Below are 25,948 nucleotides of genomic sequence, written 5' to 3'. Positions count from 1 at the left end.
ATTCATGAAGACATATGTTAAAGCATGTGCTTTGTTTGCCTGTTCCTCAGCTTTGTGTTACGCCTTGTCTTGCATTGAAATAATTCTATGTTTAGGACCTTGCCGTTGTTTGCCTTGGCTATCATGGTACTGTCACAAGTTTAGGCTGTGACTTTGCTGCAGGTGCTAACTAGAGACAATAGTCTGACAGGCAGAAGCAGAGGAAGGGAGAACTGGATTCCCACACACGCTGCGGCCTTGGCAAGTCACACACTTATATGCATCTGTGAAAATAATTTACACTGGGAATACGTGCAATAAATAAATGAAGACTGATCAGATAGTTAACAGGAGTGAAGGGATGTGGGAGCAAGAGGAACCTGGGTGCTGACTGAGGGCACTTGAAGAACATTGCATTGGCAGCACTAAAAGGATGGCCAGGCACACTGAGGGGCAAGAACACAGGAAACCACCTAGAGGATCTAGAGCAGTCCTGAGAGTAAGCCAAGACTTTGAACAGGATAAGTAGGAGGGAAGGGGGAAATGGCCAGTGGTTTTGATTTGCTTGCACTATTGGAGAATAGGAGCTTTTAGTATTCTTTGGAGAAAACTCATGCTTTCTTCTGAGTGACTGGGGGGTTATTTAGCAAATGCAACAGCAGTCAGGCCTCTTGTCTTTATATGTAAAACTATCCTGTCATTCTTTTGTTGCTCTGGGATTATTCTAGAAAATTGGTACCTCATTTATCCACGAAGACTTTCACTCATCTTCTAATCCCCTGGCACAAAGATGCGTTCCAAAATTGGAAGGGATTTAATGGACACTTCCTATTGACCTTATTGCTCTTTGATGTTGTTGGCAATATTGACTTCTGCTTATAGTAAAATGGCTTTTTCTCTGGTAAATGTTTACTCTTGTGCAGAAAAATGTGAAAGAAACCTTATAATTCATTGTCCTCAGTAGTTTCACAGAGTTAATCATTATTTAAATTGAGGTTGGTAGAGGTAGAAAAGTCTGAAGAACATCCATCTGTGACATTCCCGAAAGAAGGATTTTTACCAGTGAGTAAAACTGAGTGAATCACACTGTTCTTTAAAAATGCATAATATGTTTTGTGCAAAGAAGATAGTCAAACGTGATATCATTTGTCTTATAGGTGGATGGAAATGAGACCAAGAGAAAAAAATAAGTGGCTTCATAACCTCACTTTATCCAGAGAGTGGAAAATAAAATGCAAGATTCCAAACCCTGCCCTTCCACTTCATCTTTGGAAAATACAGGTGAATGTTTATTAATCATTTTCAAAGTTGACCTAGTGTCTGTGGAAACAGAAAGTGACCAAGACAGCAGTGCTGATCTGATGGAAAGATTGTTTTCATTTTCTTGCAAACATCATTGGGATGGTATTATTTTCTTATTTGTGAACATAAAAATATGTGACTTGATTTTTTTCTCTTGACAACGAAGAAGAATGGCAAGGGTGTGGGGAGATGGGCCAGGCTGCCAGGCTAGTCTGGATTTTGCCAGCAATATGACCAATGACCAATGCTTCCTGTATTTGAACTCCTCTCGAGATTCTTCCCAGTCCTTGCCTCTTCCCAGTCACCCACAGTGAATGTCTGGCCATCTGAGGGCCACCTGGCCTGAATACTGTGTTACACTAGCTTGGCAAGATATGCCACCCTCACTCCTGTGGTAATTGGCGTTGGGAAGAAGAGCTGTTTGCTGTATTATTCTGCAGGATGGAACATTGGCAGTGTACAAATCTGTGTGCTAGGGAGATATGAGGCTACAGCCCTGAGTCACAGGTGACCAGTCAGCCCATCTGACTCTCTCCACCAAAGTCTCCTGGGCTTCCCACTCTGAACCTCTGTTAGAGAGAAGAGGGGAGCCACGTGCCCCAGCATACTTGTCCTGTCATCTGCCACACCTTCCCTGCTTCCTCTGGCCTTCCAGGATGTCATCCTCATCTGGTTTTCATCCTTCCCAACCCCTGTGCTTGCTGCCCCTTCTCTGCTTCCTTGCTGCCTTTCCCTCTGCCAGAGTGCCAGAGGATGAAATCTCCCACGTACCTGGCTGGGAATTGCACTCACTACGACGACTCAAGACTTTAGAATTTTGTGCGTGTATGTGTATTATATATTATATGTATTATATAATACACTCAAAATATTCAAAGCTGTATGTGTATAACATATATATGTATTTATTTAAATTCATACCTTATGTACATATAGATGGACATATTTGTTTGTTTCTCTCCTTCATTTTTTTTTCAACTTATTGCCCTCAAGGTCCATCTGAGTTGTTACAAATGGCAAGATTTCATTCTTTTTTATGGCCAAATAGTATTCCATTGTCTATTTATACTCCAGTTTCTTTATCCATTCACTCATTGATGGACACTTTTCTTTGGGTAAATATCAGAAATGGAATTTCTGGATTGTATGATAGTTCTATTTTTAAACTTTAGGAACCTCCATACTTCTTCCCATAGTGGCTACACCACCAACAGTTTACATTCCCACCAACAGTATACAGGAGTTCCCTTTTCTACACCTCCTCACCAACACTTGTTTCTTATCTTTTTGATAACAGCTATTCTAACAGTTGTGAGGTAATACCTCATTGTGGTTAGGTTTGCATTTCTCTGATGATTAATGATGTTGAGCATCTTTTCATGTAACTGTTGGCCATCTTCATGTCTTCTTTGGAAAAATGTCTATTCAGATATTCTGCCCATTTTTAAATTGGATTGCTTTTTTCTTTCCATTGAGTTGTATGACTTCTTTATGTATTTTGGATATCAGCCCCTTACATATGTCTTACATATATTTTCTCCCATTCTGTAGGTTGCCTTTGCATTTTGTTGATGGTTTCCTTTGCTGTGGAGAGCTTTTCTGTTTGATATAGTCCCACTTGTTTATTTTTGCTTTTGTTGCTTTCACTTTTTTGTGTCAAAAAATCATAGCTGAGACCTATGTTAAAGAACTTACTGCTTATGTTTTCTTCTAGGAATTTTATGATTTCAGGTCTTATGTTCAGGTCTTAATTCATTTTGAGTTAATTTTTGTTTGCAGTGTAAGATAGTGGTCAAGTTTCATTCTTTTGCATGTGGCTGTCCAGTTCTCCCAGTACCGTTTATTGAAGAGACTCTCCTTTCCCCACTGTATATTCTTGGCTCCTTTATCATAAATTAATTGACCATTATGTGTGGATTTACTTCTGTGGTCTATTTTCTGTCCCATTTATGTATGTGTCTGTTTTATGCCAAAACCATACTTTTTTACTTCTATAATTTTGTAATATAGTTTGAAATCAGAGAGCATGATACCTCCAGTTTTGTGTTCCTTTCTCAGGATTGCTTTGGCTATTAGGATCTTTTGTGCTTTCATTCAAATTTAAGGATTGTTTATTTCTGTGGAAAATGCCATTGGACTTTTGATAGAGATTGCATCGAATCTGCCTACTGCTTTGGGTTGGTATGGACATTTTAACAATATTAATTGTTCTAATTAATGAACATGGATTGTCTTTCTATTTATTTGTGTCTTCTTCAATTTCTTTGATTATTGTTTTGTAGTTTTCAATATAGAGGATTTTTACCTCCTTGGTTAAATTTATTCCCAGGTATTTTATTCTTTTTGATGCAATTGTAAGTGGGATTCTTTTCTTAACTTCTCTTTCTGATATTTTGTTATTAGTGTATAAAAACACAATAGATTTTTGTGTATTAATTTTATATCCTGAAGCTTTACTGAATTCATTTATTATTTCTAACAGTTTTTTTTGATGAAGTCTTTAGGTTTTCTACATATGTCATCTGCAAATAGTGATAGTTTTATTTCTTCCTTTCCAATTTGGATGCCCTTTATTTCTTTCACTTGTCTAATTTCTCTGGCTAGGACTTCCCATACTATGTTGAATAAAAGTGGCAAGAGTGGGTATCTTTGTTTTGTTCCTGATCTTAGAGGAAAAGTATGACTTTTTTTTAAAGCACATCTATGACAGTTGTATACACCATATAAAGATATGCTACACAGAACTGAATCTCCACAAGAAAATGATAGCCACAATTTATGGAGTACTCATTCTACACTGAACAATGTGCTAAATAAAGTACATTCTATAGATTTTCTTATTAATCCTTATGCTGGTTTTCCCACTATCCAAAAGTCAAGTGTTCCTATGAAACTTTTCATAAGCTGAAATGATGTAAAGTGAAGAGGCAGTTACCTTAGGACACATCTTGCTAATGCATGCACAAAATAAGATAAAGCACAGATGCTCAGAGACGTAGTTCAAGGCTGTGTTGGCTTGATGCTGAGGTGCTGAGTGTAGTTCCTGAGGAAGGAGGTTGGTGGTACCACTCTCACAGCTTGGGATTCATGCTGCCTCTCTAAGGGCTGCTACAAAGCAAATGCTGAGCACTGTTTTCACTTTTTGGCTTTTTTTTTTTTTGTAAAAGCAGAAATCTTCATATTTCTTTAAGTTAGTGAAAACAAGTACCATTGTAGTGTAAAGCAAACTTTTGAAAAGCAGGGGATCCCTGTAGTAGGATTAATTAGAGGTATGTATTTTTACCATTTTATGAATATGGAAACAGGTCTAGAAAGGCTAAGACATTGGCTGAGGTTCATATATCTAATATGACTAGACTTGTTTATCTCTCTCCAAATATAGTTCTAACTAGAGTGGCAACCCACTCCAGTACTCTTGCCTGGAAAATCCCATGGACAGAGGAGCCTGGTAGGCTGCAGTCCATGGGATCGCTAAGAGTCGGACACGACTGAGCGACTTCACTTTCACTTTTCACTTTCATGCATTGGAGAAGGAAATGGCAACCCACTCCAGTGTTCTTGCTTGGAGAATCCCAGGGATGGCAGAGCCTGGTGGGCTGCCGTCTATGGGGTCACACAGAGTCGGACACGACTGAAGCGACTTAGCAGCAGCAGCAGCAGCAGAGTAAATTATGTAACTGATAAACTGAGTGTTGATTGGGATACAACAAATCCTTTCACACATTTGATTTTTCTAAAAGGATATCCAGATTGTAGAGTAAGTTGAATCAAAACAAGGCAAATCATACAAGGGTCTGGCATGAGAATAACTACTATGTGGCCTACTCTTTAGATGTCTTATGTCCATCAATTACTTGCTTTGGGGAAAAGGATTTCACAGTGTGGGTACATGTTCCAGGCTAGTAGTTCAGGTAATAAAGGACGCAAACACTGAGTTTAGGCAATAGTAGGAGAAACAAGGTGGAAAATCACAGTTTTCAGTTCTAGAGTCCTGAAGGTCCTCAGATGGATAATGAAGGTCCAGGGCAGACAAATTCTAGAGTCCTGAAGGTCCTCAGATGGATAATGAAGGTCCAGGGCAGACAAATTCTGTGAGCTATAATGGTGATCTCCAAACTTATTTAATGTTTATATATCACCTCAGCCAAAAAAAATGGTAAGACTATCTATATATGCCTGTGTCTTTATATGTCTGTATATGTTTACAGATTTTATATATATATATATATATATATATATATATATATATATTTAGAGAGACTTTTAAGTTTAGTAAGATTTTGTTAAGTGATATATAAGTATTGTCTCATTGTTTTAATAGTACTGAAAAATATGGTAGTGGTTTGTTTTGTGGCCTGGGTGTTTGCATGCATGCTAGTTTTTAAAATATTTTGTGAATTTTGATGACTTCATTGCTACCATTAGCCAACTTCTAAAGGGAAAAATATACTTTTGTGGTGAGATTGATGGTTAACAGTAATGGAGGTCAATCCATATTTAGATAGTCTCAACTCAATTTTGTGTGGCTGATTTCTCCTCATTTTTCAAACTGCATATTGCAACCTATTGGTAGATTATAATATTAATAATAACTATCTCTTATTATTAATAAAACATTTAAAAAAAACAGACGATAAAATATCAGAGTCTATTACTAATAAGTATTGTTTTGATACACTCTTATTTCACTTATATACCTATATCTATGTATCTGTGTATACTTACAGGACTCTATATACATATCTAAATACTGAACCATGATGTGAAATGTGGCATGCAAACACTTGAAAGTATTGAATTAGATCATTATTGTTTTTACCCAGGAGTTGTTGCTATTAAAGAAGTTATACTAGGGAAAGGAGAAACAATGTAAACTGTACCATTTTCTTATTATTTGACTTATTTTCAGTGCTTGATTCCTTTGCACAGAGCTTTTTAAGCATTCATGTATTTATTTCATTTAGTTACAGCTGAAGAATATAATCTAAATTCACTTAAGGCACACATCAACTGCAGCAGGACAAAAACATTGCAGGTGTCCTGCAGACCCTTTGAAAACTCTTTTCCTTCGGAAAGTTTCCAGTAACATACCTGGTTCATGACATTCAGACATCCTGACTAAGAGAGAGCACCAGTGGCAGTCTTTATATGACCTAGTAGCAAAGCTTAATTCCTTTCCTGTTATTTGAGATAGAAATATATTCAAATAAAAATGCTGATTTCTTTATCCCTCATCCCAGTGAATGGTCTGGGGTCCTGCCCTATGGAACATGTACCCTACTTTGTAGACATTGACTCATGGGTACAGTGGCCAGGGGTTGCACACCGCTGCACCCCATGCTGACATCATCTCACACTATTCTTGTGCTTACCTACTTTCTCTAGTCTAACCACACTGAACTCACACCAAGCAAGTTTCTGCCTCAGGACGTTTGAGCTCAGTGCATTAAGAATCAGTTCTTATTACCATGATCTTTATGAGGCTGGCTTCTTGTCACCATGTAGCATTTATCCCAAATGATACCCTCTTAAAAAGACCTTCCCTGATCACTGTGTATTATATAGCCCCCTTCTCTCTCTCTCCACAGCCCCCATCCCTCTGCATTCAATTACTTTCATTTATTTATTTTCATAGGACTTTTCACTGTTTAATGTCCTCCAAACTCTACTTTAAGCCCCTCTAGAAAGGGATTTTGTCTTTACAGTTCAACCCAGTATGCCCAGAATGTTGTTGGGACTTGTAAATATTTGTGGAAAGATTCAAAACATTTCTCCTGTCCTCTGCTTCACTTGAACCAGTGCCTTTGGATCATTGGTTTATGAAACTGGTTCCTCCCCATGATATCCTTTGGCAAGACTCTGTATTAGAAAGGAGGAGTTGGTTGTAGGGTGAGCCAAATTCTGTGAAAACTCACTGGAAGAAATGCTCATGATCCAGCAGGAGGGTAGGGGTGCTGATCGTGGAAATTCTGATGGCTTGTTTCTGGGAATAAAATTATCAGGCCATCTATGCATTTGAGAACAGAGACTTACAACTGCAGGTGTATTATGCTGTTAGCTCTAAAGGAGATCAAATTTTTGTGTCTCATAGTTTCAATGATCAAAAATTTGATCTCCAAATGAAGATGTTTTCTTGAGACACAATTAGTAGAGACTGCTAAATTTTATCCCTGTAGACAAAATATTGCAGTCTGAACTTGGGGTTATTCAACTGTACCAGAGTGCCCTGCTATTCTGCCTCATGTCTGGCACTCGGTATACTCTTAATAGCTATTAGTTAGATGACTAAATAAATAAACATAGACAGTTATATAAGCTGAGTCTGGCCTGGCTATGACATTATTCAGCTGTGCAGTCTAGGTCAGGGTTTGGCAAACTACTGCCTAGAGGCCAAGTCCGAGCTCCCACTAGTTTTTGTAAATAAAAGTTTTATTGGAACACAGCCATGCTCATTTGTCAAAGTACAGTCATCCCTCGGTATCCTTGGGGGATTAGGTCCAAGACCCCCGTGGATATGAAGATCTGAGGATGTTCAAGTCCCTTATGTAAAATTGTGTCATATTTGTATATCATATACACACATCCTCCCATATACTTTAAATCATCTCTAGATTACTTATAATACCTAATACAATGTAAATGATATGTAAATAGTTGTAAATGCAATGTAAATGCTATGTAAATAATTGCCAGTGTGCAGTAAATTCAAGTTTTGCTTTTTGGAACTTTCTGGAATTTTTTTGTCTGTGAATATTTTAGATCTGTGATTGGTTGAATCCGTGGATGTAGAATCCATGAATATGGAGGGCCAACCACGTTGCCTTTCATACTACAGTGAGAGAGCTGAGTAGGTGTGGCAGAGACCATAGGACCCACAAAGCCTAAAATATTTACTATCTGGTCCTTTACAGTGAAAGTTTGCTGATCCCTGGGCTGGAAAACATTACTTAACTTCTTTGGGCATTGATTGTATCATTTGTAAAATGAATTCAGTGGACTCAGTGGTGTGCAAGATCCTTTTCAGAGCTCATGTCTGAATTCCCTAGAATTTAAGACACTGTGTCCATTATGGCTGATTCACATTGTATGGCAGAAGCCAGTATGATATTGTAAAGCAGTTATCCTCCAATTAAAAATAAAAAAAGATTAAAAAGACACTATGTCCCTAAAGAAAACTCAGAGTGATACAGACGTAAGGTTATACTCATTGTCTTCTTAGAAAACATTTGATTTCAAGAAGTAAAAGTTCTCATTAAATAGACATAAAGATTTTACCACAGATATCTTGAAGACATACAGAGCATTGCAGGTTGAGTTCGTTTCTATGGTTTGCTGTTTAGTGCTTAGAGAAGAGAGTTATTATCTTGCTTGCTACTATCTCACTGCTTTCCCCAACAGCTTTACTAAAGTAAGAGTAAAGACTTTGTAAAGTGACTCTGATAAGTGGCTTCACTTACAATCTGTAATGCTTTAAGTGTAGGTCTGGCATATTGAGTTAAGAAGTGAAAAATAATGTTAAATATGACATTAGATCCCAGTCAAATTTCCTTGACCTACTGTGAGGTCATTTATGGACCAGATAAGAAAAAAATTATTAGTAGCTACATATGGCAGGAGAAAAATTCTAAGTTAGAATCAATTACATTATCTTGGTTGGTTTTCTTGTTTTGGTTTAAATTATAAGTGCTTAAATAAATTAAAGCCTCATGGATACTTTCCAAAGACAGATCTGTCAAAATTTAATTCAGGTCATAAAGTTTGCATTGGGTACTTTTTCTGATACTTGCCATCCTCTTCCTTAACTACTCATAATACTATTGGTTACACCCTCTATCCCAGGCCATGGAATATGAACATCACCATCAAATCATATAGTCAAGGGTTCCTAGCAAACTGAGCAACAAGTGGAATGCATTTATTTTTCAGTGAGAGTAAGCATTAAGTTGCAATTCAAGGACTCTATCACTCATTCATTAAACATTAACTGAGCATCTACTATGTGGCAGTTCTGTGCCAGGAGCTGGAATATCTATTTTATGTTATCTTTTGTAGATTGCAAGCCTATAGAAATTTAGAGATTTCATACCATGATTCCACTCAATTTTCACCCCAAATTTGGGAGGGAATCAGAACAAGAATTCTGTCCACCCCTAAAGTTTCTATGGGACCACTCTGAAGGAATACTGAGATGATGGAGTAAAGAGGTGAGCCTAAGCTGGCACTCCTGGATAAGTTCCATCTTGCCTCAGGCAACTTTCATTATATGAGATCTTGGTGTGATCTGGGGAAGACCAAGCATCTTGTTGACTTGAGCATTGTTGTTGTTGTTCTTCAGTTGCTAAGTCATGTCTGACTCTGCGACCCCATGGACTGCAGCACACCAGGCTTCCCTGTCCTTCACCATCTCCCAGAGTTTGCTCAAACTCATGTCCATTGGGTTGAGGATGCCATCCGACTGTCTTCTCCTCTGTTGCCCCCTTCTGCCCTCAATCTTTTCCAGCTTTGGGGTCTTTTCCAATGAGTCAGATCTTTGCATGAGGTGGCCAAAGTATTGAATGGGTGGGAAACAGAAAAAGGGTAGTGACCTGGCTCTAGGACAGGGTGACCTCTGCATACAAGGGGACTGATTCCTAATTCACACCCTACTCTATTTCCCAGATCCAAGCAGGAGGGTGGCTTCTCAGTTCACAGTGAGGGGGACCCTCTGAGTCTACATAATACCCAGATCACTTTGGTCCTTGCTCAACACCCCACTTCTGACCAAGCTCAAAGAGCTTCTTCTCCTTTGGGTGTGAAATGGTAGGATCCAGGTCATGAAACGTGAAAATTCTTTGCAACTCATTTATCACTCTTTGATGGTGACCTACAGTAATAGAAACAGCATCTTGGACCTGCCAAAAGGTAACTCTTTCCTTTGGATAAGAAACTCAACGTCCTGATCTGTGAAGTAAGGAATTAGACTAGATTATCTTTGAGGTCTTTCCCAATTCTTACTTGCTGCGATTTTTGGACTTAGGTTTGATTCCCAAATTAACTCAGTTTATACGGGGCTCACCATCCAGAGATATCACTGTGGCAGATGCTGTCACGGCAGTGCCTATTCCTGTCTGCTTGGCACTCACCATCTCTGCTGGCTTTGCTGCAAGCACCTATCACTCTCTGCCAGAGGCTTTTAGCTGGCTGCCCAGACATACTTGGCTGGAAATGCAGGGGAGTTAAAATCCCCAGGAGTGATCCTTAACTAATGCCAAACATGAGCTGACGAACAATATCACAGCATTTCTGTCTCCTGGGGGACACATCTCTCAAGTGGGTTCTCACTTATCCATAGCAGTAACTTGTTGGTTAATGCACACTGTTTGGATTCCTTCCCTGCCCTCTTTTATGTCACCTCCCAATAAACCGCTTGCATTCAGATTCTTGTCTTAGGCTCTGCTTCCAGGGGAACTCAACCTAGAACCAGTCCCAAGCAAGTTCTGCTGTGATTCCTCTGGTAGCATGCATGTTAATTCACAGTGGTCAGTTTCTTGAGGAATGTATTTTATTTGTTGTGACTAGGGTTGCAAGATTAAGCAAGTAAAAATACAGGATTCCAGGTTACATCTGAATTTCAGATAATATCAGATAATTGTTTAGTATGAGTATATCCCATTTGAAGTATTGTGTGGGATATATTTATACTAAAAAATTCATTGTTTATTTGAAATTCAAATATAATGGGAGTCCTAAGTTTTATCTGTCATCCTGAATCCCAGCTTTCATTGGGAACATTGGGCATTACAGCTAGACAGAATTTCAGAGCTGGAGAGAAGGTGTAGGGTGACTGAGACTGGCTTGCAAGATGCAGCATGTGGAAGGAGTGCTATTTAGCCCACTTAAATAGCAGTGCCCAGGGATAAAGGAAATGGCAATCCACTCCAGTGTTCTTCCCTGGAGAATCCCATGGACAGAGGAGCCTGACAGGCTACAGTCCATGGGGTTGCAAGAATCGGACACGACTTAGTGACTAGACCACCGCCACTGCCAAAGCCAGGTCAGGAACCAAACAGCAGATGGATGTGGGGTGGTAGATGAGGAATTACTGATTTGAAGGTCTCAGGCAGGGAAGCAAAACTACAGCCAGCAGTCTCAAACACTGAAGGGAGGGAATGCTGAAGTCACAATTACCCAGACGTTATTCATTTCTCTAGCCCTACTGCCTAACACAATGCCTAGGTCACTCTTGGTACTCAGTAGACATTGAATGAATGATGGGAAGGAAGATGGATGGAAATAGGAAATTCTGCCATTATGAGTTTTATGGAGAAGGGCGCCCAACAAAAAATGCAGATCCTTTTTGAGCAATGACTTGCATCTGATTATGGATGCATAGAAAACATGAATTGCTATGTGAATTCTAAGTAATGAGCTTTTATAATCTTTTCCTCATTTTTCATTGCAGGTACAATTGAACTTACTTAAATCTTTCATGGTTAGACAGGTTTTTGAATACCACTTGTATATTCAAAGCTAATTTACTTAATAACCGACTTATCTGAGCCTTGAACGATATTACTGGGAGCATTTAGATTGAGAGAAAGAGTTTGGGAAGAAAATTTCCCCTTCAATTTCAAAAGGCTGTAATCAATTTATGTTTTTAATAACATTTCCTTTTCTTTATGCAGGAAGGATAAAATCTCATTCTCTGTCAGTTATTTCTAACTATAAGTTCAAAGTTGAAAAAGATTGTTCTTATTCCCAGCAAGCTGTGTGGTATTTTCCTTACTCTTTTACAGATAAAACAACAGAAAATAGAAAAATAAATGACAGTGTATAGATAACAGGAAAGTAGTGTCGACATTTCTTCAATTTTCATTAAAGTCAGCTTTTATTGTTACTGGAGAAAAACATTTTTACAAAACACCAAGGAGGCTGCTCTTCAAAGGGTAGTTTTAACTTTAAATAATTTATTCTGTGGATGATTTATTTTTAGATTTAACATGTTCATTTCATGTTAACACCATGTCAACCAAATGAGAAGGGCAGAAATCTGTTTAAGGAGAAGTACTAAAAATAAGCATAGGAATTGAAAATAACATATTTTAATGTAAATCTAAAAATGTACTTGTTAGCATTCTATCAAAAGTTTCCCCAGATGCTGTAAAGCCAGTGAGATTACTTTGAGATTTATTGTACCAACTGTGTGTGATATTGTCATGGAAATTTGTTTAAAAAAAAAAAGTAAAAGGTCTCCTGCTTCTGAGAGTGGCAGGGTCAGTTATTGAGACCAATTCTCCAGATAAAAAAGTTTTTTAAAAGCTTAAAATTACTGAACAGCTTACAAAAGTATAAAAGTGAAGGAAACTGTAAAATAACAAGTGTTGGTGAGGATGTTGGAACCCTTGTGCATTGCTGGTGGGAATGAAAAATGGTGTAGCTGCTGTGTGAGATAGTTTGGTAGTTCCTTAAAAAGTTCAACATAGAAATACCATGTGATCCAGCAATTCCATTCCTAGGTATATATTCAAAAGAACTGAAAGCAGAGACTCACAGTGTTAGTCACAATATCCAAAAGGTGGAAACAACCCATGTGTCCATCAGCAGATGAACTGATAAGTAAAATGTAGTCTATCCATACAGTGGGATATATTCATCCATAAGAAGGAATGAAATTCTCATACATCTTACAACATGGATGAACTTTGAAAACATTGTGTTAAGTGAAATAAGCCAAAGACCAAAGAACAAATACTGTATTGTTTTACTTATACGAGATACCTAGAATAGGCCAATTCATAGAGACAGAAAGTATAATGGTGATTGCCAGGGGCTGGGGGAGGGAGTGATGGAGAATTATTGTTGATTGGGTACAGAGTTTCTTTGGTGGATGATGAAAAAGTTCTAGAAATGGATAGTAGTGCTGGTTGCACATTGCGAGTGTACTTAGTGTCACTGAATTGTAAACTGAGAAGTGGCTTTAAATAGTAAGTTTTATGTTATGTATATTTTACCACAATAAAAGAAAAAAATGAGAAAATTGGCAGGTAAATGAGCACAAAAACTTTTTTTGACCTAAGGGTGTGTGCCATTTCTCAGACCTTTTCTTTACAGCCTCCTACCACAAGAGAGACAGAAATCAAAGCCCAGTGTCTTTTTGTTGCATTCTTAATATTCATTTTCTTTAATTTTATCCTTAATGTGTTCATGAGGCTTTCTGAATCAGAGACAGACTGTCGTTAGTGTTACTTGTCTAATAATCACTACATTGGCCCCCTTGCCCCAGGCCTTATCCCTGGGGCATCAGAATGAAAGTCAGATGGAAAAACCTCTTATGTGAGGGGCCAGATAATCCATAGGTGAGGAATGGAGAAAAATGGATTTTCTCTGCTTGTGTACAAGAGAAAGAGGCAGCTGCATCCCCCTCTTTTCAACTTTTGCTCCTCAGATATAGGATGGAAGAATCCTGGGTTCTTACTCTAATCTTTTGGAATGTAGTTAAATCTTTTCAAGGACCACATAAACCTGAATGTCTCTGGCTCTCTAAGGCCCTGAGCCTCATTTTCCCTTGAAATGTAAACATATACCCCTAGAGTTAGGTCCATCTCTCTGGAGTTCTCTCGGTGTGTACCTAGTTTTAAATTACTGTCCCAAGGATTGCTTTTAGCTCAGGATCCCAAGTTTTCAGCAAAATTTATTCAGAAACACAAAAATGTTTTCCCTACCCCATACACTGTTGAAGAACATGTGTTTTGAATTTTCATATAGTTTGGTTTATCAATTCTTTGTACTACTGAAGAATGCTCTCCCCATAAGGTCAGGAACAGGCAAGGATTTCCACTCTTACAACTTCCATTCAAAATTATACTGAAGGTTCTAACCAGTGCATTAAAGCAAGGCGGGGGTGGGGGATGTGGGGATAAGGTTTCGAAAGGGAAGAAGTAAAACTAATTTCATTTGCAGATCAGCTATATAGAAAATCCTAAAGTACCTGCAAAAACCGTATTAGGACAATCAGTGAGTTTAGCAAATTGAGCACACGTCCCTACAATGGAAGGCAGAGTGTGATAGCTGCTTTTACAGAGGTACCATGTCCTTTGGGCTTCCCAGGTGGCGCATTGGTAAAAAACCTGCCTGCCAATGCAGCAGACACAGGAGATGTGGGTTTGATCCCTGGATCAGGAAGATCCCCTGGAGAAGGAAATGGCAACCCTCTCCAGTATTCTTGCCTGGGAAATCCCATGGACAGAGGAGCCTGGTGGGCTACAGTCCATGGGGTCACATAGGGTCGGACACAACTGAGCACACATGCATACACCATGTCTTTTATAAATACCCAAGGGGGAGATTAATTCTCCTGGAGAAAGTGAAATGCATCATAGGAGATGGGCTGTGAAACTGGTGTTTGGGGAAGAATTGATTTTGGTCAGGAAGAAGGGAATTGGTGTTCTAATGGGAAGGAAGAGAAGAAACCCAAATGTCTGGGGATGGAAAATTACAGGGCACTCATTGTTTTCTTTAGTGTAATTAGCACGGAACGTATGCGTAAAAGCAGAAGAGAGGCAGGACCAGAAAGGAAGGTTGGAAAGAGATGACAGAAGCCTTGAATGTCAGACCCAAAATTAAGGATTGTATCTGAACAACTCTAAATAATTCTCAACACCTTCCTTTAGAAGAGTATAAAATTATTTTCTCAACTCTCAAATAGTAATCTTACTTCTTTTTGACTAGGCAATAGAATATAGTCTTTTTCTATTGGCTTTCTATTGGCTAGTCAGGAAAGATGATTATGTTCGTAATTTTAAAGTCACTCAAAGTGTACCTTTAGTTTTTTAAACTAAGCAAAGCAATTCAACTTTATGTAAAAACATATACAATGAAAATATGAATTGAAATCTTTCAAATCTGCTGCTCTTGGACATTTATCATCTCTCTCCAATCCTCAAATGTAAGGTATTTGAGGATAGCAACATGTGAGGTGTCTTTCATATTTGCCCTTGTGCAGGCTGTTTGGTAGGTATTTAATAGATCTTTGGTGTCCAGCTGTAACATATGGTAAAAGTTCTGTACTCCAGTTGGTAGCTCTTGACATTATTAAGGAGTGTTTCCAAGTTTAAAAAAAAAGAAAAGAAAAATCCACAGCACCCAATCAAGGAATATATATGAGAAATCGACTAGAAATAAAGAGATTTTATTTCTTGAAGCACCTTCTTCTGGGTCCCAGCGCTCAGGTGGAGGGTCTTTCCCCCATCCAGGCCACGTTGAGCACCCTGGACAGTTACCAAGGCACACAGTTTCCTCCTTGTACAATCCAGTCCATAGAGGGGGATGTGGTTTAACCATCTCAGAACACCCTTCTGCATTATTAAAAACTCTTTCTCTGTCTTATCCCAAAGGAAACGGGATGCAGCATCTCTCTTTCCAGACCCTCTCATACCCTTTCCTGTAGGAACCACAAAGCACAAACCTCAACCCTTCAGAGACTGATCCCTCTATACTAACTTCCATAATAAGGCCCTGGAGTGGACAGCCAGCCATCCTGACACACTATACCGTGTGAGAAACTCATCTTCCTCTTGATCATTGCTCCTACTCAGAAAGGAAATTCCAAGGCTCTGAAGGTTGTTCCTTCTCCCATGACAACTACCCCATCGCAGGATTTCTCCTAGGCATGCCAGTCTTCTTAATGAGGAGAGGTCCACCACTACCTGTGGAATGGCTGCTCTGTACTTTTGCTTTTGAAACCATGCACCTACTTTTTCTCAGTGTTGAATTTAAGTAGGCTGCTATTATTGTGTTTACAGGCATACCTCATTTTGTTGCATTTCACAGATACTGCATTTGTTTTGTTTTCAAATTGAAGGTTTAGAGCAACACTGTGTTGTCAGATGATAGCATTTTGGGGGGCAATAAACTTTTTAATTAAGGCACACACTTTTTTTAAGACATGATGTTATTGCACACTTAACAGACTATAGTATAGTATAAGCATCACTCTTATATGTACTAGAAAGCCAAAAAATTCATGTGGCTTTCTTTGTTGTGATATTTGCTTTATTGCAGTGGTCTGGAACCAAACCCACATTATCTCTGAGGTCTGTGTGTGTGTATATATACATACAGAGATTTATTGATTAATTATAAGGAAAGGGGTCACATGATTATGGAGGCTGAGAAGGCCCATGACCTTCCATCTGCAAGCTGGGGACCCAGGAGAGCCAGTAGTGTAGTTCTAGCCTGAGGGCAGGAGAAGGCCCATGTCCCTGATCAAAAACAGGTGGAGAGTGAATTCTCCCTGGGATGAAGCCCACCCACATTGGGGAAGGCAGTCTGCTTTATTCAGTCTACTGATTCAGATATTAATCTCATTTAGATGAAATCTTACACATCGCAAATAATGTTTAACCAAATATGTGGGTACTTCTTGGCCCAGTCAAGTTGACACATACAATTAACCATCACAACAAGTAGTGAGTAGTTTGGCTAGTTTGTATTCCCCACTTTATTTATTTATTTTTGGCCACTTGTGGCTTGTGGGATCTTAGTTCCCCAGCTAGCGATTAAACCCATGCCCCCTGCAATGGAATTGCAGAGCTCTAACCACTGGACAGCCAGGGAATTCACTGTATTCTCCACTTTAAATGTCCGTTAAGACAAATCAATTGACCACTGGATATGAGTCCTCGGGTTAACCCACAGCCTTGACTATTTACCTACCACCTGTCTTTGGCATAAGCCTATCTCAAATGTAAATAACATTCCTCCTATTTTGGAAAGCTTTAGTTAAGAATTGTGTCTAGGACTTCCCTGGTGGTGCAGTGGATAAGAATCCGCCTGCCAATGCAGGGGACATGGGTTTGATCCCTGGTCCCGGAAGATTTCACATGCTGAAGGACAACTAAGCCCGTGAGCCACAACTGTTAAAGCCTGCATGCCTAGAGCCCATGCTCTGCAACAAGAGAAGCAACCACAATGAGAAGCTTGAGCACCACAATGAAGAATAGCCCCTGCTCACCACAACTAGAGAAACCCCGTGCAAAGCAACGAAGACCCAGCACAGTGCTTCTCCAATGGCTCAATGGGTTAAGAATCTGCTTGCAATGCAGGAGACACAGGAGACGCTGGTTCAATCCCTGGGATGGAAAGATCCCCTGGAGGAGGAAATGGCAACCCACTCCAGTATTGTTCCCTGGAGAATCCCATGGACAGAGGAGCCTGGTGGGCTACAGTCCATGGGGTCACAAAGAGTTGGACACAACTGAGTAATGAAGCACAAGCACAATTTAAAAAAAGAATTGGGTCTATAGCAGTGGTTTTGACCTGGGTGATTCTACCTCCCACTGGAGACATTTTTGGGTGTCACAACTGGAGGTGCTGCTGGCATCTGTGGGTAGAGACCAGGGATGCTGCTAAACATCCCCTAGTGTACCGGGCAGCCTGGCAACAAAGAAGTATCCAGCTGAAAATGCCAATAATGCTGAGGTTGAGAAATCCTGGTCTAGAGAAAAAGAGACATTCCACAGCACTCAACACAGTGTGTCCCAAATGTCCCCATCTGTGTCATTGGAAGCCGGTGCTTTCTGAAAGCTTTCTGAAAGCTTTCTGAATCAGCATTTTCCCACTGAGTTTAAATTACTGGTTAGGCTCTAGTATTAACATTGGCAACTTCAAATGGCTTTAAGACAGTCGCGTTAAATCTCAAATTTGGATGAAACACGAGAAAGCCATGAGAGAAGTTCACAGCACTTTGAAATCTACGAGAGCTGTGAGAATTGCATGCAGGTGTGGCTTCATTCCAGCTTATAGTGCCAAATAGCCCATAGTGAGTTTTCAGATGGGGAGGAGCAAATATTAATTTTCATCAGAGGCAGATACTGCAACTGCAGTTATGGCCTCTTCAGAAGGTGCTGTTTTATTCCCAGTGTAATATCACTTTGATTCTAAACGCACAGAGTTGTCCTGATTCATACGGGTCAGTGGCAGAGCTCAGATCAGAAATCTTGTTCCTTGGCTTGTCGATTTATGTACTCCCTGCCAAACGTGATTGCTTTTTTTCTGAAATGGGTAACATGTGAATCTTTGCTCATGGTCGGGAAAAAGGTCCCTGTTAATAATTTACAGAAGACAGAGCTACTCCTCTTTTGCATCTTCAAATCTCTCAGAGCACGTGATTATCTCAGCATATCTGGTTTCCAAGTAGCTGAGTGTTGAAATATGATTGGCCTCTCAGCATTGATTCCGCCTCTCCTTCCCCCTCACTCTTCTCGTCTAGCAGTTGTTTATTATGATACAAACACTCTTCTTATAAAAGAATCAAAAACTGAGTTCTTTCTTTCTATCTTTAGGAAGAGGTGGGCTGTTTTGGCTTCCTACCATGGATAAGGATCTTGAAGGAGGAACTTGGCAGACCTTCTCCATTCCCTGGGGTTTCGGCAAGGCAGTAGAGGAGGAAGGAGCACACATATGCCAGTGAGTAAGAGTCCTCAAGTGCAAATAGCAGGGGGCTTATCATTGTTTTCAGAGATTAGCTCGTGTGTTTTGGTTGGACGGATTTATTTGCACAAGGGTTAAAAGCCATGTGTCAGAATTACACAAGAATGATGCCTTTGATAGAAAAGTGATGAGATGTTTCTGAGTTTTTGTCCAGGAAATTCTAGCATTTCAAAAGAATATTGCAGATGAGGCGGGAATATCCTATAAAAGAAAAGTACAAAACTCTACTCAACTCTGGTTATTTCCATAAGACTGAATGTCCAAAGGCATTTTGAGGAAAAAGAAACCGATTTCAGCTGCTCGTCCTTAGATATGGTATTATAATAGGCTATAATTCAGTAAACTTTGGACTGTCCTTTTTGAAAGAGAAATTGGATTATGTTGTGTTTATTTTCTTTTTAAAAAAGGTGTCTTCTCAGAGACAAATGTATCTGTCTGGATGAAAAGTTTTGATTTTTAAACAGAAAATGCTATGTTGGCTATGCAAATTGGTTTGTATTTAATCTCTGTGTTCTGTGGTCTTGATAAACAAGGTTTTCTCCTTTGAGAAAAACCACAATTTTACAGCAAGTTCAGATCATTGCTGAGTGGATTATGGTTTATATAAATATGAAATTCTTTCTCGAGGTTGTCAAAATTTCAAGGATGAAAAATTTGTCAGTAATGAATACATTTTGGAATGCTGATAGGAAAGTTTCCAGTCATTCTGTTATTTAATGCTTCCTCATTAATCACTGGCACTGTGTATTTTAAGCCACTTATGAATTTGTTTAAATGATATTCTTTTGGTAGACCATGTGATAATTGAGTGTTTAAACATTACTATAGGAACATTGTGTGGAGGCCCGACTATAAAGGAACTGCCACAGGTTAAAGAAGGTCTCCAAATGGATAAAATTCATTACCCTTGACTTCTACTACTTGGGACTTTGAGCCAAATATTTTTTAGAGTTGTTGTAATTTTCTGTAACAGTAATCACTTGGTGGCACTCTTCCTTTTAAACCAGTTTAACTCATTTGCATGAGTGCAAATGAAACCTCTCTCTTAGGTAGTTCACTGTAAGGAAAATTTAGAAAATGATGTTGTCCTTATGTGGGACTAAATCACACAGAATGGTCTGACATTTTGGAACTAGTTATTATGCCCTCCAAACTATTGTTTGCTTATGATATAATTTCATCTGGTAACTTTTTTAGTGCACACATTTTCCTGTTGATTTCATTCTTGAAGGATGAAATGATTGGATATTTGGGCTAAGGAAAGTGACTCCTTAAGATATAGGATCCTGAGACTTGTGTCTCTTTCTGGCCTGGTCAATAACATAAAAAGAAATGGATTCAGCTCAAAGCTCATTGAAGCATATTGCTTATGAGTTTGGGAGAAAGTAGGTAATAAAAGAGATAAGAAATATTTTAAATCAAAAATTCTAAAGCCGAACCACTGAATTCCAATTTGGTGGTTTGTTGGCCAGAGTTTTAACTCCATGCATCCAGTGAAAAGTCTAGTATATCTTGTTTTATTAGAATTAATGCTAGATATATCTCTAAGGACTGAAGTTCTGTGTTATCCCTGGATGTGCTTAGTCATTAGATGATTCAGGTTAGTACATTACTGATTTTATTTTATATGTATACATATATAATTCCATTGTATTTTTATGACTCAACCTAAAAAGCAACCATTATTATAACTTCAACTCATGTCTCCTGTGGAGGATGCTCTCAAGATTCAGTGGATGGGGATAATTTTCATAGAGCTACAAGTGCTGCTCACTTGAGTCCCACTCCTGCTACTGGCTTCACAGGAATAAGATCTAAAATCCCGAGTCTGTCCTCCATTCAGGCAGAGCAGACTTCCCAGACTGGGGGTCCCTTCATCCCTCATCCAGGTGCCTCATTGTTGATCTGAAGGATCAAAAACTCATAGTTGATTATAAGACTGATGTGATGAGGAGAATGGTTTGCTTTCTTGAACTTTGATAATCCTTCAGATTTTAAGTGACTTGAGATAGTTTTTGTTGTTGTTTAGAGAGCAGCTGGTTCCTTTGCCCAGGAGAGCGAGTCACACAGGATGGGGGTTAGGACTATGGTTACTATGGTTTCTGGAACCAGCCTGACCTGGGTGTGTACCCTGATGCCTTCTCTTATTGGCTGTATGACTTTGGGCAAGTTTGTCAGCTTCATTAAACCTCAGTCCCCATGTCTGTAAAGAGAGGATAATACCTATCTCATGGGGTTGGTGGGGTAAATGAGTTACTATAGGAATAGCTCCTAGCACAGTGCCTGGCTCACCCAATTATCTAATAACCAATGGTGATTCTTACTGTTAGTACTAGTAGCAGTGATAGTGAGCCTTTCAAAGCAATCTTGTTGGCAGGTCTTTAAGTTTGATTTATGTTTGAGTGAAAGTTATAGATTTTATCACTATATCAATCTTCCAAAAGGAACAGTGGTTCCTCTAGGATTTGGGAGCAGTGAGTATAGGAGGGTACGAGGGAATTCAATACTTCTGTGCAGCTTTTTGGTTTTAAACACAAAGCTTTCACTATAGAAAGTATAATTAAAATGTTAGTGAACTTGAAACATGAGTCAAAAAATGGGATGTTTATTTCAGTTTGGTAAATACTTATTGAGGATCTACCAATGTGCTAAATGCTGGGGTACAAAGATAAAAGTCTAGGCTACAATGAGAAACCACAACACACCTAATAGAATGGGAAAAATGAAAAATGCTGACAATGCCAAGTGCTGGAAAGGATGTGGAGCTACTGAAAGTGTTATACATTGCCAGCACAATGTAGCAACAAAACAGTATTGCTGCTTTGGAGACCATTTGTTGGTTTCTCATAAAAGTATATATATACATTTGCCATAAAAGCCATAAGATCCCACTCCTGGGTATCTACCCTAGAGAAATGAAAACTCATGTTCACAGAAAAACCTTTCACAAATGTTTATAGCAGCTGTATTGGAAATTGGCTCACACTGGAGACACTCCATATATCTTTCAGTGGATTAATGGATAAACAAACTGCATTAAATGCTCACAATGAAATATTACTCAGCAGTAAAAAGGAACAAGCTATTGATATACATGACAATTTGGATGAATGTCAGACACATTATGCTAAGTGGAAAGAGCCAGTTTGAAAAGGTTATATACTGTATGGTTCTATTTATATGACATTTTTGAAAAGACAAAAGTACATTGACAGAACAGACCGATGAGGGTTAGAGGTGGAAAGAGAGTATGATAGAACCCTGTGTGATGGAACTATTCAATGTCCTAATTGTGGTCATGGTTGGAGGAATCTATACATGTGATAACAGTTATAGAACTGTACATCCAGAGAAAGGTCAATTTTACTATGTGATCATTTAAAATGTAAAAAATGAGAATACAAAATTCTTGCCCTTGAGGAGTTCTCAGGTGCAATGAGGGACAGACACAAACACAGATAATCACAGTACAATGGGGTGCATGCAGTGATTGTGCCATCCTGACAGCAGAGTTATGAAGCATCATGATGTGCCATACTGGCATACTATGACTCAGTCACAAGTGTACCCGAATGCTGCTGCACAAGGTCTGTGGTGGACTGAGACTCAGGCTCAAGCATTTTCCATGTGTACCAAGATGCGAAAAAATTTGGGAAGGCCTGGCTGGGGATATTATGAGGGCACAGGGGAAGAACACTTAGCCTGATTGCCTGGGAGGAGATGGGTGCCAGGAAAGGCTTCATAGGGGAGATAATACCTGCAGTGGAAATTAAGGGATAAGAGGGAGCTAGCTAGATCAAAAGGGCTTTTCCAGGAGAGTAGGAGGGCATTCCAAGCGAGCCATTCCTTGCCTGAGAAAGGTACGGAGAAGAGGAAGAGTGGGATGTGAGGTGGGAGCTCTAGGGTATTCAAAATTATAGGAATACAGAGTGAACAGATTTATAGATAACTTTGTATAATAATGTAGCATTTTGCTTTATGATAGTAGATTTGGGGTGTATTTAGAGGTTAATGGGGATGAAGCAGCAGAGAGGGCGATTTGATTCAAGAGAGGAGGCTGGAGGGCTGAGATAGTGAGAAGAGGTATAGGGTTTGATGTTAACTGTCAAGTGCTGGAGAACCCTCTTGTAACATGTGGAGCATTACTGGAAGACTGCCTTCTGGGAGGATATTTTCGTTCATTCATTTTCATTCAACAAATCTTTATTGAGCACCCACCTGCATGCTAGGCACTATTTTAGGTCCTGGGGATTCAACAGCAAACAAAACAACATCCCAGCTTTTATGGAGCTGATATTTTAGAGGCTAAACGAGCTCAGCTTTGGACAGTGTTGGAGTGTAAAGGGCCTCTGAGGTAATAATACCTAGTAGACGGGAGCTGTAAAGAGCAGTCTGGGCTGAAAATATAAATCAGGACTCACTGGCACAAAGATAGAAATTAGAATCTGAGAAGTTGGTTAAATAGTGAATTTCTTTACCTTAATAAAGCTGGGGAAAAGTTCTAATTTTTTCACCAAAATTCTCAATGATTTGCTATCAGGATTTGTCCTTGCGTGAGAGAAAGGAGCGGTGCATCTAGTGTATGCTGTAACTCAAGGATTCTCATCCATCCATATTCCTTTTTTATGACATCCTGGTAAAGGGCTCTCTAATCTTTCTAGAAGATAATTGCATCTTAAAATTTACAAATACTTTAGATATGCACAACATAATACTAATGTGTGGGTAGAGAGTGGGCAGAGGAGATGGAACAAAAAAAGAGTAGACCTAGTATCTGTTCTGAAAACACTCACAGTCTGCACAGAGAGAGAGACTCTGGACTCCTTGTAAACTTTCCTAGTACCTGAAAACAGCCATAAGCAAACAAGTGCAAATTCTCACTCGCTAAGGGGACTGAATCTTCCAGGCAGAGTTCTAAAGTACTCGAGTACACTTCTAAAAGCAGTATGTTCTGAAATCGGTTATTGATGACCTGAATCCACACTGGCTTGGAATACCATAGCAAGTTCTTGGGTTTCGCTTTGAACAATATAAATGGACACTGGTGTTTGAAGAGATTACTTTATTGAAGCAGTTTAGACCCAGCTGTATTTTAGAGCTCTTGTGACTCAGGTACCTATTGATGTCATGGTGTTGACATGGCCTCAAGAACAAATCATTAAAATTCCAGCTGTTCTGATAACCTAAAAATAAACCAATAGATGCCCTTTCTCCATCCTAGGGTCTCATCTCCCCTGTGGTGGGCTTGAGAGAAGGTGGGAGTTAGAAGTGAGGAGGTAAAGAGTAGGTTCAGCATCTCCTGGCAGGCAAACCACCCATAACAGGAAGTCATGTGCTAACCGCTGTCTTTGGCTCTTAAAGGCCATTCTCAGCTAAGTGACCACTCATTCTTGGAGCTAACATGGACATCTTGAATAGTCTATGTGCGTGCATGCTCAGTCCCTCAGTCATGCCCAACTCTTTGCGACCCCATGGACTGTAGCCCACCCGGCTCCTCTGTCCATGGGATTTCCCAGGAAAGAATACTGGGGTGGGATGCATTTCCTTCTCCAAGGGATCTTCCCAACCCAGGAATCAAACCTGTGTCTCCTGCCTCTCCTGCCTTGGCTGGTGGATTCTTTACCACTGAACACCTCATGTTAATTAATTTCACCTATAAAATTACAGTGGCCCTACTTTGTTTATGTTCAACAGCTGATTATACTTACTCAGCTAAAAATTTAACTTGTTTCCTTCTCCATTTGATAATTAAAGGATATACATCTCTGATATTTGGAGGCTTCTTGAGCATACTCAATTTTATTGGTCAGTGTTATGTTGGATACTAGGGGAAAGAGGAGGAATTTGTGTTCCTATTCTTAACTTCACACTGTACAGAAAGTCTTCAAATAAAAGTTTCTAGCAGATCTTTTAATATATTATATTAGAATATATATATATTCTCTCTCTGTAGAATTCATTTCCCAATATTCACATTATAAATTTCCTTTAAATTGATGGTTTTAAGAGACAGTTGAGAAACCGTTAGATACTTAGTTCTAACAGACTTTAGATAATCTTTATTGCCTTTTTATTATAAAATTAATGCATATTTATAAAAATTCAAAAAATAACAAATGAATAAAGTAGAAAGTGAAATTCACATAATTGTGGAGGGGTTAAGTATAGAATAAGGATCAGGGAAGTTTGTCCTATGCATGACTTGCTAACAGAATGCCAATCATACATTTTGAAGAGTCCCTTTCAACATGGGACCTGATTCAAAATTGCTGAGTCATAGGTGGCTCAGTGGTAAAGAATCCTCCTGCCAGTACAGGAGATGTGGGTTTGATCCCGGATCAGGAAGCTCCCTTGGAGAAGAAAATGGCAACCCACTCCAGTATTCTCGCCTGGGAAGTCCCATGGACAGAGGAGACTGGCAGGCTATAGTCTAGGAGATCACAAAGAGTTGGATGGCTTATTGACTAAACAATCACAACAAGTGTTCCTTTCATCAATAGGACCCATAAAAATAGCTCCATCAAAATCATTGTGTAATTCCACTTCTGGGTATGCATCCAAAAGAACTGAAATCAGATCTTGAAGAGATAGCTATACACTCATGTTTATGGCAAAATTATTCACAGCAACCAAAAGGTGGAAGCAAACCAAGTGTCCATCACAGATGAATGAATAAGCAAAATGCAGTATATACGTATGGCTCCCCTGGTGGCTCAGATGATAAAGAATCTGCCTGCAATGCAGAAGACCCAGGTTCAATCCTTGGGTCGGGAAGATCCCCTAGAGAAGGGAATGGCAACCCACTCCAGTATTCTTGCCTGGGAAATCTCGTGGACAGAGGAGCCTGGTGGGCTACAGTCCATGGGGTCTCAAAGTCTATACTTGCAATAGAATGTTATTCAGCCTTTAAAAGGAAGGAAATTCTGATGAATGCTACAGTAAGGGTGAACCTTTCAGACATTATGCCAAGTGAAATAAGACAGACACAAAAAGATAAATACTCTTATATGAGGTCCCTAGAGTAGTCAAATTCATAGAAACAGAAAGTATTGATAGAACAGTAGTTGCTGGGAGGGAGAGAGAGGTAAAATGGAGAGTTGTCCTTTTGTCTAACGCATACGGAGTTTCAGTTCTACGAGATAAAAAACTTCCAGAGGTTGTACAACAATGCAAATATACTTGACACTACTGAACTGTA

At 39.2% G+C, this 25,948-nt stretch overlaps 1 protein-coding gene across 1 annotated transcript in view; it reads left to right on the top strand.

Moving 5' to 3' along the window:
- FRMPD4 (FERM and PDZ domain containing 4) overlaps positions 1–25,948 on the top strand; it is a 765,281-nt gene that overhangs the window by 2,801 nt on the left and 736,532 nt on the right. The window contains exons 2-3 of the mRNA XM_081566626.1: positions 1,137–1,260; positions 18,603–18,726. Coding sequence (XP_081422752.1) covers positions 1,212–1,260; positions 18,603–18,726 — 173 coding nt within the window. The 5' untranslated portion in view covers positions 1,137–1,211. The remainder of the gene's footprint in view (positions 1–1,136; positions 1,261–18,602; positions 18,727–25,948) is intronic.

This window comes from Giraffa tippelskirchi, chromosome X (assembly GCF_054371585.1).
Source record: "Giraffa tippelskirchi isolate mGirTip1 chromosome X, T2T-mGirTip1v1.2.pri, whole genome shotgun sequence".
In the NCBI taxonomy this organism is placed as follows: domain Eukaryota; kingdom Metazoa; phylum Chordata; class Mammalia; order Artiodactyla; family Giraffidae; genus Giraffa; species Giraffa tippelskirchi.
Note: the sequence above shows the minus strand (reverse complement) of the source record. Positions and strands in the feature narration are given on the sequence as shown.